Raw genomic sequence first — 16,075 nt, 5'->3', positions numbered from 1 at the left:
AGTGCTCAGTTTTCTCTTTCAAAATCAGCAACTGGATCAGTGGGTGAGACAGGAATGTGTGTGGTGGTGGGGGGTGTATTGTATTATTACAAAAATAAATGCACAAAATGTTTAATATGATAGTTTCTTCCTTACATCAAGCTACTATAATACAATATGTTGTTAGTCTCTGTAGTATTTATATTAGTCAATAAATATGTGCATCCGCATTTAATATTAGATTGTCCTGGTGGACTAGTGGTAAAGTTTTTGTTCAGTGGCGGGGACATGTTCCACCTGTCCCACCTGCAAATTACGCCTATGAACTGGATACCTGAAAACACGTGACAGCAGAAGCTTGTAGAATCCTCATTGATAAATTCAGAGTAAAAAAGTAGTTGATGGCCATGTCACAGTTCAAAGGCTACAATGGTCAAATGGTACAAAGCAATGGTCGTGTTGTTAAATGAGACTGTTCTTGTCACCTCTTACAGCTGCTGTTGATGAGTGACTAAACTGGACTTTCCATTGGATGTTTTTTGAAAGTTAGATGAAACTGTCTGATCAGATTTCCAGATATCAAAACACCACTTCAGGCTTACCATCGGAACACCATCATATATTAAACTTGCCTGATCATTAACCTCCTAAGCACTGGGACCATTTTAGGGATTTCCACCTGGATTGGCGTACCCAAATTGAAAAGTTTCCCATGAAAAGCTTCCCACTGGACAGTGGTCTAATTACAAAATCTAGGTGTCATTTTACAGGAAGTCCTTTGAAGTTACATAAAACATAAATTATAGTATATATTGTATATAGTGTATACCTAAATAAAAAGTCTCCTCATACGATGTAGTATGTTATCGATCCTAAAAAAACCAATTGTAGAATAAGTTTGCTTACTATAAAAGATAGACGTGTTTTGAGGAATCTTGGCCTATGTAACTGTAAGGGTCAGATAAGTTAACTTGGCCACTGAACATATTTTGTTGGTAATTATCCACCAGACAACAGGTGGCTGTGAAATGAATAAGACCATTATTAAGGGTGTTAAAATTGTCTCTTGCAATTATATTAGTGAAATGACTATGGTTGGGGAGTACATGGGAAAGAGGTGTGGGAGGAGAGCACCTGTAAGTGATAATATGGGAAAATGTAAGGGTAAATGTTACCAGCCAATGATACTACTTTGGTGTGTTTTAAGAGATAAGAAAAATGTATAAAAAATGTAGGTAAGAGAGATTCAGATGTGGAGCTGGCATACTTCTGAGACCTGGAACTTCGAGTTTTTCTTCGAGACCAGAACTGAAGGGACAAAGAGACATCGAATTTGCCACGACAATACTCATTTACAGTGGTATAAATCCAATATCCCAGTGTTATGGAACCCAGGTGAGGCCCCAGTGGGACAGCCCAAATTGTGGCCTGACTGTGGGCTGGCCCACACTAAGCAAAGTGGGCCCCTGTTGGGGCCATTTGTGGGCCCACAGCAAGCCCACACTGTGGGTAAAGTGTGGGTATACTGGGAAAAGAATGGGCATACTGTGAACAATGCACAGAGGTGTGGGAACATACCTTTGGCCTAAACAAGATTAGTTTGGTTCCACTTTACGCTTAATATTAACGCTTGTCCTGGACAAGTGGATTTTTTGAAGGGGCAAGTGAAAGAGAATGAGAATTGTACTTGCCCGACTGGACAAGCAGCCTGATAAAAATGCCAATAACGAAAAATAAATATAGCTGCAAGCAGCAATTACAGGGCCAAACAAAAAAGGCACAACAAGCCAGCCAGCATGGCTGTGAGCATCAGACCAGCTGCAACAGTGAGCAATTAAAGACATATTAAGATCATTTTAGGCAAAAGAGTCAATAATATAGGTAAGTCAACCAGAGCAAAAGTTATAAGCATATGAAAAAACTAAATAATTCTTCACTAGGTGGTGCTGGTTTGAAACTTCTCAGGCTCCTTCAGGGCCTTGTGCTGATGACCCATACAGAGTTTTCGTAACGGTACCCTAATACGTTCATAAAATACAGCATTTTAACACAAAATTCAAAATGGCCAGTATGGGAAAATTGGATATCAATCAACTCGGCATGATGCCCGAATCTAAAAAGACCAACTTTATGATTTTTGGACAAACCTATCTGAAGCTATAAGCAAAAATAGCCATTTTTTTGCATCTCCAGACCAGTAGGTGGCGTTGAGGTGAAACTTAGCATGTAGGCTCTGGTCTTGCTTGGGATGATTTGTATGATATGTATATCACACAAACCTGATCCTCCGATTCATTAAAGGGTTAGTTCACCCAAAAATGAAAATTCTGTCATTTATTACTTACCCTCATGCCGTTCTACACCCATAAGACCTTCATTCATCTTCAGAACACAAATTAAGATATTTTAGTTGAAATCCGATGGCTCCGTGAGGCCTTCATATATAGGGAGCAATGACATTTCCTCTCTCAAGATCCATTAATGTACTAAAAACACATCTAAATCAGTTCATGTGAGCACAGTGGTTCAATATTAATATTATAAAGCAATGAGAATATTTTTGGTGCACCCCCCCCCAAAAAAAAACCTTATTTAGGAATGGCCGATTTCAAAACACTGCTTCAGGAAGCATCAGAGCGTTATGGATCTTTTGTATCAAATCAGCTGTTCGGAGCGCCAAAGTCATGTGATTTCAGCGGTTTGACATGCGATCCTAATCATGATTCGACACGCTGATTCATAACGCTCCGAACAGCAGATTCGACACACAGATTCACAATGCTCTGAATCTTCCTGAAGCAGTGTTTTGAAATCGGCTTTATAATATTAATATTGAACCACTGTACTCACATGAACTGATTTAAATATGTTTTTAGTACCTTTATGGATCTTGAGAGAGGAAATGTCATTGCTCACTATGCAGGCCTCACGGAGCCATCGGATTTCAACTAAAATATCTTAATTTGTGTTCTAAAGATTAACGAAGGTCTTACGGGTGTGGAACGGCATGAGGGTAAGAAATAAATGACAGAATTTTCATTTTTGGGTGAACTAACCCTTTAAGAGAAGAATGACCACTTGCACCCTGGATATTTCTGAATATATCTGTCATAAACACTTCTGTCATCAACCCTTTATGACCGTTTGCATTTCTCTCTTTAAGAGCTAATAAAAACTGTAGCACAATAATTCTTTTTGCACACAAAACCAGAGACTTTGGACATGCAGATCAAGCCTCCAACATGCTCCTGTTGTGCTGTTTTCACTCTCTAATGAGTCTGCACAAATTGAGTTTACAACAAAAGTTGGAGTTATGAGTCTTTACTTTTGTGTGTCATTCAGAAGAAGAAAAAAAACAACTCTAAAAATGCCTTAAAGGGTTAAAGAGATTATTTTAATGTAATAAATGTAAACAGGTAAATGTAAACATCATATTCTAATTATTATCAAATATATTGTGAAAAACTATAGCCATTGTTTATTGCTCAGGAAACATAATAATTGTATGAACCATGGATATTATTAAAATAAATAAAATTTGCATTTACAGAAACAATCTCTATAAACTATGAACATATATTTTAAACAATATATACATAATTGCAGTGATCAAATGTAATAATCATGAACATGAATATTCTAAAACTTAAAGAGATTATAATAGTTTAATAAATGTAAACAGGTTATATATAATAATCTAATTATTATTAAATATATCATGAAAAGCCACGTTATTTTAAACAATATTTACACACATATAATGAAATGTGTGAAATCCAGATACAAATTAACTTGGTAAATCTGGATATTATATACATTAGCAAATACTTGGGCTAAATAAATAAATAAATAAATGAAAAGGACATGTACTTCTTGACAATGGACCACAAGCAAGCCTCTGCAGCTGTGCAACACCGCAGCTTCCCTTCAGATTAATTGATTGCTTTTCAAAGGAAATGACAAATTTTAATCGCAAGGTAAGGCTTGGATATAATGTTATTATTTGTTGCTAATTTATTTAACAGAAGTTTTCTAATGGGTGATGAATTTGCAAGCCTTTAGTTGCGTCACACTCTTAATGGCTTGGTGTGTTTAGAGATGATCTGCTGCAGCACAAATTTGGGAATTAATGAATAGTAAAATGTGTTGTTTTGTGCTGTCATGTGGGGTATGCCATGCCAAAAGACTTGGACTTGAAGACAGAGACTTGTCAAGTCTCGGGTTAGTCGTTCATTAAAGGGTTAGTTCACCCAAAAATGCCCTCACATTGTTCCACACCTGTAAGACCTTTGTTCATCTTCAGAACACAAATTAAGATATTTTTGATGATATTTGATGGCTCAGACATTAAAACCAAACATCAAATGGTCTACCAGGAAGGCTATTTCTCAGGAAAATGGCTAAATGTTTTAAAAGGAAATATAGGCAATGTTTGTATATATCATTGACTGAGATTTTTATTAATAGACCTTATGATCTTACCACTGGAGCACAGACATGGTCAAATTCTAAACATAAGAAAAGACGGAAAAGCATAGCACCAGATCACAGTCCAAGATGCTTATACAGTTTCTGGTGGTGCGTAGATCCAAAAGATAAATCTAAGATCAAAAAGATGAAAGATCCGCACACAAGAATGAAAATGTATTGTCCAGAGGCCATAAAAAGTGCAAAAGTGTAGTTGCAAATTTTTGATCCTGAAAACGTTTTGCACTTTTTATGGCCTCTGGACAATACATTTTGGAGCTTTTCTGACTTCATTCTCATGTGTGGATCTTTTTGATCTCAAGTTATAAACATCACAACACAGTTAAATGCACAGTTAAAAGTTAGGGTAACACCAGCAGGAGCAATTTCATTTTTGTCAACAGGTTTGATGGCCACATAAAAGGAATAACATGAAAATCAGGATTATTTGAACTGCTGGAGCCAAAAGGATGAAATTTTGGGGGTTTTTTTTATTAGGGAGGACCTTACAGGATATGGAGCTTCCCTTCATATCCCACTTCTGCTCAGGAAGCTGACACATCAAGAAAACCATAAAAATTTTAATATCTGTAATTCACTTATTCATCCTGGACACAACTGAAGGCGAGTATATAACTGCCTCAGTGTGACCACTGGATACAGTCATTTTCATGTGAACCATCATTTCTGGTTTGCAGATCCAGCAACAGGAGCTCACACTCCACATATCAAAAGACTATGGGCAACTTGTGAAGTCTGGAGACTGAAAGAGAACAAGAATTCAGCCAAGACCATCTGCATGTTATTCACTGGACCTACTGGAGAGGAAACAAAAACAAAGATTCTCTGTATGTTAGGGCAAAGAGTTTATTTGCTTCATTAGCTTTTTATTTTACTGTATTCTGTTAAAACATATTACATATAACAACTTATGAATTTATTCTTGTTCTTCCAAACATTGTCATTTTGCAATTTGAGTTTCATCCATCCACTTTCCAGAAACTATTGCTCCATTTCCTGACCATCTTACAACAAGTTAGTCCAGCACCACATACTTCTGCAAAACCGAACTGTAGATGGTAAGTTTGGGTTTGTCAACATCACTGAAAATGCTAACATCGGCTGAGGCAGTCAGTCGGTACATCTCTGTCTTCTGTAGCGTGTTGCACTTCTCGCATCTGTGACATTTTGTCTTAGGATCAAATGACACCTGCTGACTTCTGTAATTTCTACAACTTCTTAACACAGCCACCTCAGCACAGTGTTATCACATCTAAAGATGTCACAGGCTCTTCTTTGTTCGCACCAGCAGCAATTGGACCAAAACCTGGCAAAGATTCAAACTTTTAAAGGGGTGGTTCAGTGGTTTTTTTCTAGGCTTGATTGTGTTTTTGGGGCACAGTTTAACATATCTTAATGCTTAGTTTTTTTTAAAAAACAAACAAAAAAAAAAACGTATTTTTCATATATTTTACCTTTATTCTACACCTCTGTTTCCATTGTCATATGAACGGCTCGTTTGACTTCCTGGGTCTATGAAGCCACTCCCTCCGAAATACGCAGTGTGCTCAGATTGGTCAGCTGGCCCAGTGTATTGTGATTCGCTGAAGCGTCCGGAAACGCCACGCCCCTTACCAGTCGTTGCTTCGGTGGAAATGTAAATAATGGCGTCTATATTGCTGTTATTTTAAATCTTTTTTTCTTTTCTTTTTTTACTTTCAATGACTTTTCAAATGTATGTAAATATAAAATCTTCTATAATCTATAATAACATTAAACATATTTCATGTTTTCTCAAAACATTTTTTTCTTTCTTGAATATCAAGACAGGCGCATAAAAAGGTCAATGAACAACAAATTAATTGTGTGGCACAAACTCTTCGTTTAACAGAATCTGTGCTTGGAGATAGTTACCTTTGTAATTTATGCCAAATTAATGATACATTGTGTAATGTATCATTCCATCATTGCTGTTCAGGAAGTTGCAATGATGGAAATTTAAGTTTGAAGGGATGACATTCCAATTTTAGTTTGAAGGTAGTAAAACTTCTATAAAAAACAAAATTTTGCCAAAGAAGACCTTTTTACTTTATATAGCTAAATGTTCATTTAAGAACAGCCGAGAAAGAGAAAATCATAGGTGCGGGCAGATGACAAAAGTGGATTCGGGTGATCTTTGAGCTGAATCGCACGTCACTAGTCGGTGGGTAGCTGATAGATGTGGGTTTAATGTACTAAACTTTTTGCTTTCCAATGCAAACAGTCTGTGAGAAATTGAAGGAAATGCAAAAAGTGTTGCAACCGTCCCTGCTCTCCTCTACAGAGATGATGGACTCTCATCAGTTCAAACAGATGCAAGAGAAATTTCTGAAAAGATGCAGATAGACATGACCTTTCCTGTTGTACAATAACGAACAACTCACATGTTTCTTTATGAGAAAATAGAGGAGACTCAGTTCACACCAGAGGAACACTTCAAGCTAGATTTTTTCCTTCCTCTGCTCAATACAACACTTAATAGTGTCAACAAATGGTTCACACAAACTCTGTATGGATTTCTATATTCGGCAGATAACATGAAGTTCAAGAGAGCACCCTGGATGAATCGTGTAAGAAATTGGAGCAGACATTGGGACACATTGACAGTCAGGACATGATTCTTGAAGTGTTAGTATGTATTTTACATCAAAAATTGTCATACTTTAGAATTATACTGTAAGTCATGTGAACAGTCATAAATGCTTGAAACTGCATCAGAAGTTGTGTGATTTCATTCACAGAGTTAAGTCAGTGCTAAGGGCTAAAACAGTAATGTTTACTTGATTTTGTGTTTCTTAAAGTTCTTTACAGAATAATATTGTGAGGTTGTAATTGTTTTAGTCTAAAAAAGAGAATTTGTTCACAAAGGTATTCTGTGATATGAAGAAATCTTTCAAGAGGGCAAATGTGGTGTTTCTTAGTTTGAACACAAGGTGGCAGTATAATGCTTGAGTATTGCTGAGTATGATCAAAGAAGAGAAGTGTGTTTCTGAGTATATGCAACATGTGCTGAATAAAGAGCCTAAAAGAACTACTTGTCCTGTTACTTAATACTAAAGGACACAACATAAACTACAAAAATGCAGATTTGTGAAAACAGTGACGTCATGTGCATGTGCATTATATGTTCAGTCTATAGGCACGTAGTTATTCTGTACAAAGTGACATAGCCAACTACTTGCCTGACATGCATAATACTGCTGTAACCCTTTTATTGGTACGTCTTGACTTAAGGAACCTGGTCTCCCATAGGTATTTGTCACCTGTTAGGGCCCATACCGCAGATGTACTGTTTATTTCCCGATATGATTAATCTCAGTGTACGAATACATGAACGCCATGATTCTCCCCCTCTTCTTCATCACCTTGAGTTTCTGTGTACGGCTCACCTTTCCTGGGCTGAATCCTGATTGGATGATCAAAGTCTGTCTTTCAAACTTGGAGAAATTCCTCATTGGCTTAACATATTACCTTAGGCAATATGTCTGTACAAGAAAAACATGAAGGAATTTTCTATTTTTAGTTGTTGTGTATATGAACCCTCAAGCAGATGTACAGCTGCACAGACTTAGATGGAATTTAACTGCAAATAAATAAAATACATCATTAATTAAAAACTTCTGACTATTATTGCTAGAGGTTTAGCTTTATTGAGAGTTGCTGATGTTGTGTTGTTTTATTGAACAAAATATCACCATTGTAATTCCTCCAGGTACCAACAGACACAAGTGGCTTTCTCATACTGATGGATTTATTGAATCCAGCTTAGTCAGGATCATAAACACACCGTGAAAACTAAAGCACAGAACAAACAATAATTAGCTTAAAGAAAGAAAACTAACAGATAAAACTATTTTGACAAATACAACATACAAAACATACCTCGTTGGCTGAGTACCGAGAGAGGAATTAGTTTAAGTCTTTTTCTTCTTCTTTTTGTTGATCTTATTTCTCTTATTAGCTTAGTGACCACACTTTAGTCATGCATCTTTCTTTCTCTAGAGAGATCGCTTCTTTCTCTAGAGAGATCGCTTCTTTCTCTAGAGAGCTCGCTTCTTCTTCTTTATTAACCTCTTCTCTGCATACGAAGCTCGCTCTTAAGCTACAGCGCCCCTAGTGGCACTTAACGGTAATAATAATAAAATACAGAAAATGAATAGAAACGCAAATGTGGCAGTAACACTCCCACCAATCTCACAACTCTTACTGTGGGATTTCTATGACTTACACTCAGTCTGACAAACTGAACATGAAAATAAACACAAACCCTTAGTCTGCTTCTAGCAAAACAATAACCTTATGAATAGGTCGTTCTAATGAGACTGTCTTAGTCACAAGTTTACTATGCTTGTCATATGTCCTTTCACTAACCAAAAGTCGAACCTTTCTCACTTTGTTATCAGTTCCTGGATAGACATCAGTGACTTTGGCAAGCTTCCATTCATTACGTGGTGCCATGTCATCTTGTAGAAGCACTACATCATTTATCTTCAGATTCCTTCTGTGTACATTCCACTTCTGTCTTGGTTGCAAGTTGAGCAAATATTCTTTCCTCCAACGAATCCAAAACTCATTGGCTAAATATTGTACTCTTCTCCATCTTTTTTGAAGATACAAATCTTCTTTCATAAACTCTCCTGGAGGAGGTTGAACAATGGTTGACTTCATAGTGAGGATGTGATTGGGCGTTAATGGCTCAGGACCTGTTGGATCACTTAAATGCTCGATGGAAAGTGGCCTACTGTTGACAATCGCCATGACCTCATACAACAAGGTTCTCAAGGATGTACTGTCGAGTCTCTTTGCTGACTGGTCAAGGATGGCTGAAAGAACACTACGGATGGTCCTGATCTGTCTTTCCCATATTCCACCCATATGGCTTGCCGAAGGGGGAATCATGAGAAATTCACATCCAAGCGCTTTTACCTTCTCCTGATTCATTTCTTTCATGAGATCTGCGAGTTCTCTCTGGGCCCCAATGAAATTGGTTCCTCTATCACATCTCAGTTGACGCACATTTCCTCTTATTGCAATAAATGCTCGCAGAGCATTTAGAAATGCGTCTGTACTCAGGTCGTCTACTACTTCAATATGTATGGCTCGTGAACATAGACAGGTTAGTATGAGTCCATATCTCTTGAGCTCCTTTCGTCCATCTTTGACGTATATTGGTCCAAAGCAATCCATCCCAACATAAGTGAAAGGCGGGGTAGACTCAGTTCGTTCTACTGGCAAATCTCCCATACTTTGATGCTCCGTTTTCCTTCTGTATTTGCGACATCTGACACATTTGAAGATGTATGATGAAACTGCACGGCTGCTCCCAAGAATCCACCAACCATTTGCACGCAACTCATTCATAGTCATTCCACGACCTTGATGTTGAACCTTCGTGTGAAAATGTCTGATCAGCAAAGTTGAAATATGACTGTCCTTGGGAAGTATGGCTGGATGTTTTACATGCGGGTGTAGTACAGCTTGACCCAAACGTCCACCCACTCTGAGGATTCCTTTTTCGTCCAGAAACGGACTTAGTTTGTACAGATTATGATTTGTGGTCTTGGAGACTATTTTCTTTGATTTTAGACTCTTTATCTCTTCTGCGAAAGCTTTCTCTTGAACAATTTTGATGATAAACAGTTCTGTTTGTTTTCTTTCTTCCAAAGTTGTACTTTCTTTGATCCTTTGTATATCACCCTTGTGTTCCTTGACCCTTCTTCTCAAGATTGCAAATGCTCTTATCAATCTGGACCATTCTGAAAACTTCTCAAATCTGCTGAAAATGGTTTGCTCTTCCTTTGCATTGATGGTATACACAGAGGCTTTGCGAAGTTCTGGATCATTTTCCCTGATCTCTCCCACCTTAACATCTCTATCAGGAATGTTCTTCTCCCAGAGAAATGCTGGCCCCTCAAACCATTCAGAGGACTTCAGTTGTTCTGCGGTTAAGCCTCGAGAAACGTAATCTGCAGGGTTCTGCTCTGATGCGACATACGCCCATTGTTCTGGCTTTGTGCTTGACTTGATCCTTTGTATCCGATTCGCTACGAAGACTTGAAACCTTTTGGCATCATTATTTATGTAGCCGAGAACAACGGTGGAGTCGGTCCAGAAAAACTCAGTAACGTATGGGATTTCAAGTTCTGTCCTGAGTAGATCACTGACTCTAACTGAAACAACTGCTGCTGAGAGTTCGAGTCGAGGGATAGTTGTGACACTAGTAGGTGTGACTCTTGACTTGGCCATTACCAAGCAACAATGGACTTGATCTGATTGGTTAATGGCTCGCAGGTAAGTACAAGCACCATATCCATTGACACTGGCGTCTGCGAAGTGATGAAGCTCGTAGCTTTTAACCTGACCGAAATCTGTAGGAATGAAACATCTTTGAATCTGCATGTTAGCTAAACTTGGAAGGTCTTTAATCCAGGATTCCCACTGGGGTTTTAAGTGCTCTGGAAGCTCGTGGTCCCACCCAACCTTATCCTTGCACATTTGCTGAAGAATCTGCTTTCCCAAGAGGACGAACGGTGCAATAAACCCCAGGGGATCGTAAATGGAGGCGACAGTAGAAAGTAAACCTCTTCTTGTAAGGGGGTTCAACTTGACTTGAACTCTGAATTTGAATGTGTCTGAAGTGACGCACCATTCAACTCCAAGAGCTCTTTCAATGCGTGGTAAACTTAAAGACAAGTCAAGGTCTTTCACTGTGGCACACTCTTCTTCTGGAATAGTGGACATAACTCTCTCACTGTTACACACAAATTTGTGGAGTCTTAACTTTCCTTTGGAACAGAGCTCTCTTGAGTCTTTGATGAGCTGAATGGCTTCCCTTTCAGTAGGAACGCTTGCCAAACCGTCATCAACATAAAAGTTTCTCTGTATAAAGTGTATGGTGTTTTCTTTGAATTGACCTTGTCCTTGGGCAGCAAGGTGTTTCAGGCCAAAGTTGGCACAGCCTGGAGAAGACGCTGCTCCAAAAAGATGGACCTTCATACGGTAAACTGATGGTGATGCTTCCAAATCTCCCTTCTCCCACCAAAGAAACCTTAAGTAATCCTGGTCTTCTTTTGTGACATGGAACTGGTGAAACATCCGCTCTATATCACACATGAATGCGACAGAACTTCTGCGGAAACGACAAAGAACACCAACCAATGCGTTTGTCAGGTCAGGACCAGTTAAGAGGTGGTCATTGAGAGAAGTATCCTGGTACTTGGCCGAGGCATCAAATACTACTCTGATTCTTCCGGGTTTGTGTGGGTGATAAACCCCATGATGTGGGATATACCATGCAGGAGTGTTATTCAACTCTTTGTCAGGGACTCTTTCAGCATCTCCTCTTGAGATGATGTCATCCATGAAGTTTGTGTAATCATTGTAATATGATTTGTCTTTCTTTAATCTCCTTTCAAGACACTTTAGGCGATGCATTGCACATATTCTATTGTCTGGTAATGTGGGTCTTTCGTCACGAAACGGTAGTGGCATCTCATAGTGGCCGCTCTCATTTTGTGTGATGTTTTCTTTGAGTTTTGTGAGAAACTTTAAATCTTCTTGTGATACAGGGTTGCCCTCAATGGCTCTTTCAGAGAAGTCTCCTTCAAGTGCTTTGATAATGTCCGAAGGGGTGATGTCCTTTACTGTTGTCCTATTGACATAGTGGACTTTGTTCTGAAGCTTTAGAGAAGGCTTAAGCTCTGGGATGACTTTCTTGACAATAATGCGATGACTAATTCCAATTGCATCTCCATAGTTCAGGCAGTGATTGGTTTGTCCAACTATACTCCAACCAAGATCGGTGCGTTGAGCGTATGGCTCGCCTTCCTTGCCTGACACAATCTCTCTCGGCAGAAGAGCTTGTGAGCAGTTGTATCCGATCAACAATCCTACCTCGCAATCTTGCAAAGGTGCGATTTCTGATTGAAGGTGTTCCAGATGTGGCCAAGCTTTGGCTGTTTCATTAGTTGGAATGTGAGCTTTGTTAGCTGGAATGAATTCTCGTGTGTATGTAGGAGGTAAAGTGATTCTTTTACTTGAGTAAAGGCCACGAACTTGAAGATTTTGAAGTCTGTCGGACTGAACAACTGTAGTCTGGGAAGACATAGTAGACAGTTCTAATTTAACAGGTTCTTGGTTTGTCTCTAGTAACTTTGCAACTTCACTGAGAACAAAGGTTGTATCGCTTTGCGAATCCAGTAAGGCATACACAAGAACTTCTTTGTGTTTTGTGGAAGATGAAAGCCACACAGGAATGATTGCAGCTGTCTGTGTGTTATTTTCTTGACTTGCAACTCGGTTAGTCGTAGCCATGGCTGTAACTTGTTCTTGAACTCGGTCGCTTTGACTTGACCTATCGTTGCTTGGATTTAGATTAGCTATTGGTTGCCTTTGTTCTCCTTTGTCCTTAACTCTATCTTCATGAAGACAAGTCGGATGCCCTTTACTGCACCTTTCACAAATATTGCGGTTGGTACAGCTCTTCGAATGATGGCCTGGTTTGAGACAACCAAAACATAGCCTTTCTGACTTAATAAAGCTGACTCTGTCTGACACAGCCTTTTCCAGAAAACTTCTGCATTTGTGTAAACTGTGCTTAGGTTTCTTACAGAATACACATACCAGTTGTATCTTTTCTTGTGAAGTTGTCATCAGGGTTTTAACTCCAATTTCTTTCTGTTTTGTAAGCTTCGGTTTGTCTGATTTGTTAGGCTCACATTGTTTAAGTGACTGTAAAGATGTAACAGGATTACAGGCTATCTTGGCTTCTCTCGATAAAAACTCAACAAACTGGCTGAAAGTGGGAAACTGATTTGTTTGTTCTTCAATTTCAATAACTTTGCGGTTCCAACTAGCAGCAAGCCAGTCTGGAAGTTTGGAAAGTATCTTTTGGTTCTCATTGCAGTCATTCAAGATCTCTAATGACTTGATGTGAGCTGTAGCAGCTTCACAACTGCGCAAGAAATCTGCAAAGTCTCTTAGTTCGAAACTGTCTCTTGAAGTAATTTTGGGCCATGCATGCAGTTTGTCTCTAAAGGCTTTCGCGATTGTGAATGGATTTCCATATCTTTCATCCAGAATCTTCCAGGCAGCAGCATATGCAGATTCAGTTCCAAGCAGGAAATATCCTTCAACCGCTCTCTTAGCCGGTCCATTCACATATCTCCGAAGGTAGAATATTTTCTCCTTGTCTGGGATATTTTTTTGGTCTATCAGCGTTTGAAATGACAGCTTCCAGTCACTGTAACTTAAGGAATCCCCAGAAAACACAGTAGGTTCCGGAACAGGGATACGGCTAGCACTTAATGCACTTGCTAGCACTTTAACAAGATCTGATGTACCATCACTTGTAGGAGTGACTGCAGCTTGGGGTATGACTTGTTTAAGCAGAGATGGGAAGCTTACATGTTCAGCGACTTTCATTTCGTTGTTAATCTTTGTTACATCGATCTTTTGCGCTTCTACTGCACTCATTTGGTCATAAACCTGCATCTTTGCTTGTGCTGCCTTTAGATCTTTGACCTTTTCCAGGTGCAGTACTTTTCTTTTCTTTTCATCAAGTGTTCTCTGCAGAGCTGCATACTCTGCTTCTTGTTGAGCCTTAAACTTTGCTTCGTCTGCTTCTCTCTGCATTCTTAATCTAATTTCTTCTGTCTCTCTTTCTAAGCGCTTTTGTCTAATCAATGTTTCTTGTTCTACTGCTTTTTTCCTGACTTCAGCTTCTAGTCTTTCTATCTCTTGCTGTTCCGTTTCTTGTTCTTCTAATATTTTGAGAACAGCTTGACTCGCTGCTGCTTCTGCTGCGGCTTCTTGACGTTTTATAGAGGATCTATGTGAATGCTCAGATGAGTTCTTAGTGGTGTTGAAGGAGCTTGACTTATTGCTTACAGTTTGAAAGAGGGAGCCTGTTTCCGGCCAATCTTGTTCCTCTTTTCCTTCCAATCGGCTGGTTGCTTTATTCACGAGGAAACCTGAGATCTCCACACACAGATCAACTCTGCGACGTGACTCCTGATCCGGTGGGGTGAGCTTACGTAACTCTTCATAAACTTTTGTGACATCTGCACAAAGACCTCTAACATCACCAATAATATCTTCAAGTATGTCTTTATTCAAGGGTTCTGTTTGAGAGAGGGGTAACTTGGATGCTTTTGCACGTGTTCTCCACTTTTCATAGTTGTAGTTAAATCTTTGCTGGAGTCCTTTAATCCTCTCATCCTGCATTTCTCTTCCCTTTTCTGTGAGTGTTTTCACTCTCTGACTTCTTCTAAGTTGTACTGATTCTTGCTGCTCACTAAGATCAGTACATTGGGTTTCTTCAGACTGCATCTGGGGTTCTGCACTATTTAGTGGTATATTTGGATCAGTCATTTTAACGTCTTGTCACTTGTCACTAAACAGCAAAATCTTTACGTTAACTAAAAGTCATCCCTGTACTGCAGGCAGTTAAAATATAAAGGCAGAATAAAATAAAAATGTAACACTGAATCTTAATGCAGTAATATGAATGTAACTTAAATTACTGTCAACTTAAATATACCCAAAACGTATTCGAATAAGAGTTATTCACATTTAAACCGTTCACATAAAATACAGAATTTTACAAATAGCCCAATAAAACAAAACTAGGAATAGCAAAACGTTACTTTCACTTTTCACAGTTTGATTAATCAACCATAAACTTGTGTTTTGTTTTCCTTGTTTAGACAAACCCTTAACTTATGAGTGTCCACAAATCTTATTGTCTTATCTTAAAGTGTTGCTCTTCAAATCGTGTGCTTTGGTCCCGTGCGCGCTCCCTGCTCTGTTCACGTGCCGATCACGCTGTGGCAAGACTGCTGCTCCTTTGATCATGCCGCCTCGCCTCCACCCGCATGCAGATCAGTACGAGTTTTCACTGTAATTCCTCCAGGTACCAACAGACACAAGTGGCTTTCTCATACTGATGGATTTATTGAATCCAGCTTAGTCAGGATCATAAACACACCGTGAAAACTAAAGCACAGAACAAACAATAATTAGCTTAAAGAAAGAAAACTAACAGATAAAACTATTTTGACAAATACAACATACAAAACATACCTCGTTGGCTGAGTACCGAGAGAGGAATTAGTTTAAGTCTTTTTCTTCTTCTTTTTGTTGATCTTATTTCTCTTATTAGCTTAGTGACCACACTTTAGTCATGCATCTTTCTTTCTCTAGAGAGATCGCTTCTTCTTCTTTATTAACCTCTTCTCTGCATACGAAGCTCGCTCTTAAGCTACAGCGCCCCTAGTGGCACTTAACGGTAATAATAATAAAATACAGAAAATGAATAGAAACGCAAATGTGGCAGTAACAACCATTATGGTGATCAGTGTCCTGTTTGTTTGGGTGGTTAGGCTTTATAAATATTAAATTAATTATCTTCTTATCTGTGCAGCAGTGTTAGAAAAACATGTATCAAGGAAGAGGATAAATTAGACTACTTTTAACATTGGGATGAATGGCAAAATGTGGCCATCATAATTGTAATATGTGAATGCAAGTCAGATTGTAGAGCTGAATCTATGGTTATACAATATAGTGGAACTACACTGAAGAAATACTG

The 16,075-nt window shown here is 38.7% G+C and overlaps 1 protein-coding gene across 3 annotated transcripts; it reads right to left on the bottom strand.

Annotated features, from left to right (window-relative positions):
- Positions 1-8,183: 8,183 nt before the first annotated feature.
- On the bottom strand, positions 8,184-15,804 carry LOC125246084. Of its 3 annotated transcripts, XR_007179716.1 has the most exons (3): positions 15,568-15,804; positions 8,368-15,480; positions 8,184-8,280 (listed from the first exon to the last, which is right to left on the bottom strand). XR_007179716.1 is itself a non-coding variant. In XM_048156927.1 (2 exons), the coding sequence occupies exon 2, from the start codon at positions 14,854-14,856 to the stop codon at positions 8,755-8,757; it is 6,102 nt and encodes a 2,033-aa protein (XP_048012884.1). In that variant the 5' UTR covers positions 14,857-15,480; positions 15,568-15,804; the 3' UTR covers positions 8,193-8,754. The 3 variants fall into 3 exon arrangements, 2 of the variants coding, with proteins under 2 accessions (XP_048012884.1, XP_048012885.1); XM_048156927.1 differs by having other exon boundaries at positions 8,193-15,480; XM_048156928.1 differs by having other exon boundaries at positions 8,194-15,449.
- Between the last annotated feature and the right edge of the window lie 271 nt (positions 15,805-16,075).

The sequence above is a fragment of the Megalobrama amblycephala genome, linkage group LG14 (genome assembly GCF_018812025.1).
Source record: "Megalobrama amblycephala isolate DHTTF-2021 linkage group LG14, ASM1881202v1, whole genome shotgun sequence".
NCBI classification, from domain to species: domain Eukaryota; kingdom Metazoa; phylum Chordata; class Actinopteri; order Cypriniformes; family Xenocyprididae; genus Megalobrama; species Megalobrama amblycephala.
The sequence above is the reverse complement of the archived record's forward strand: the minus strand, read 5'-3'. Positions and strand labels throughout refer to the sequence as shown.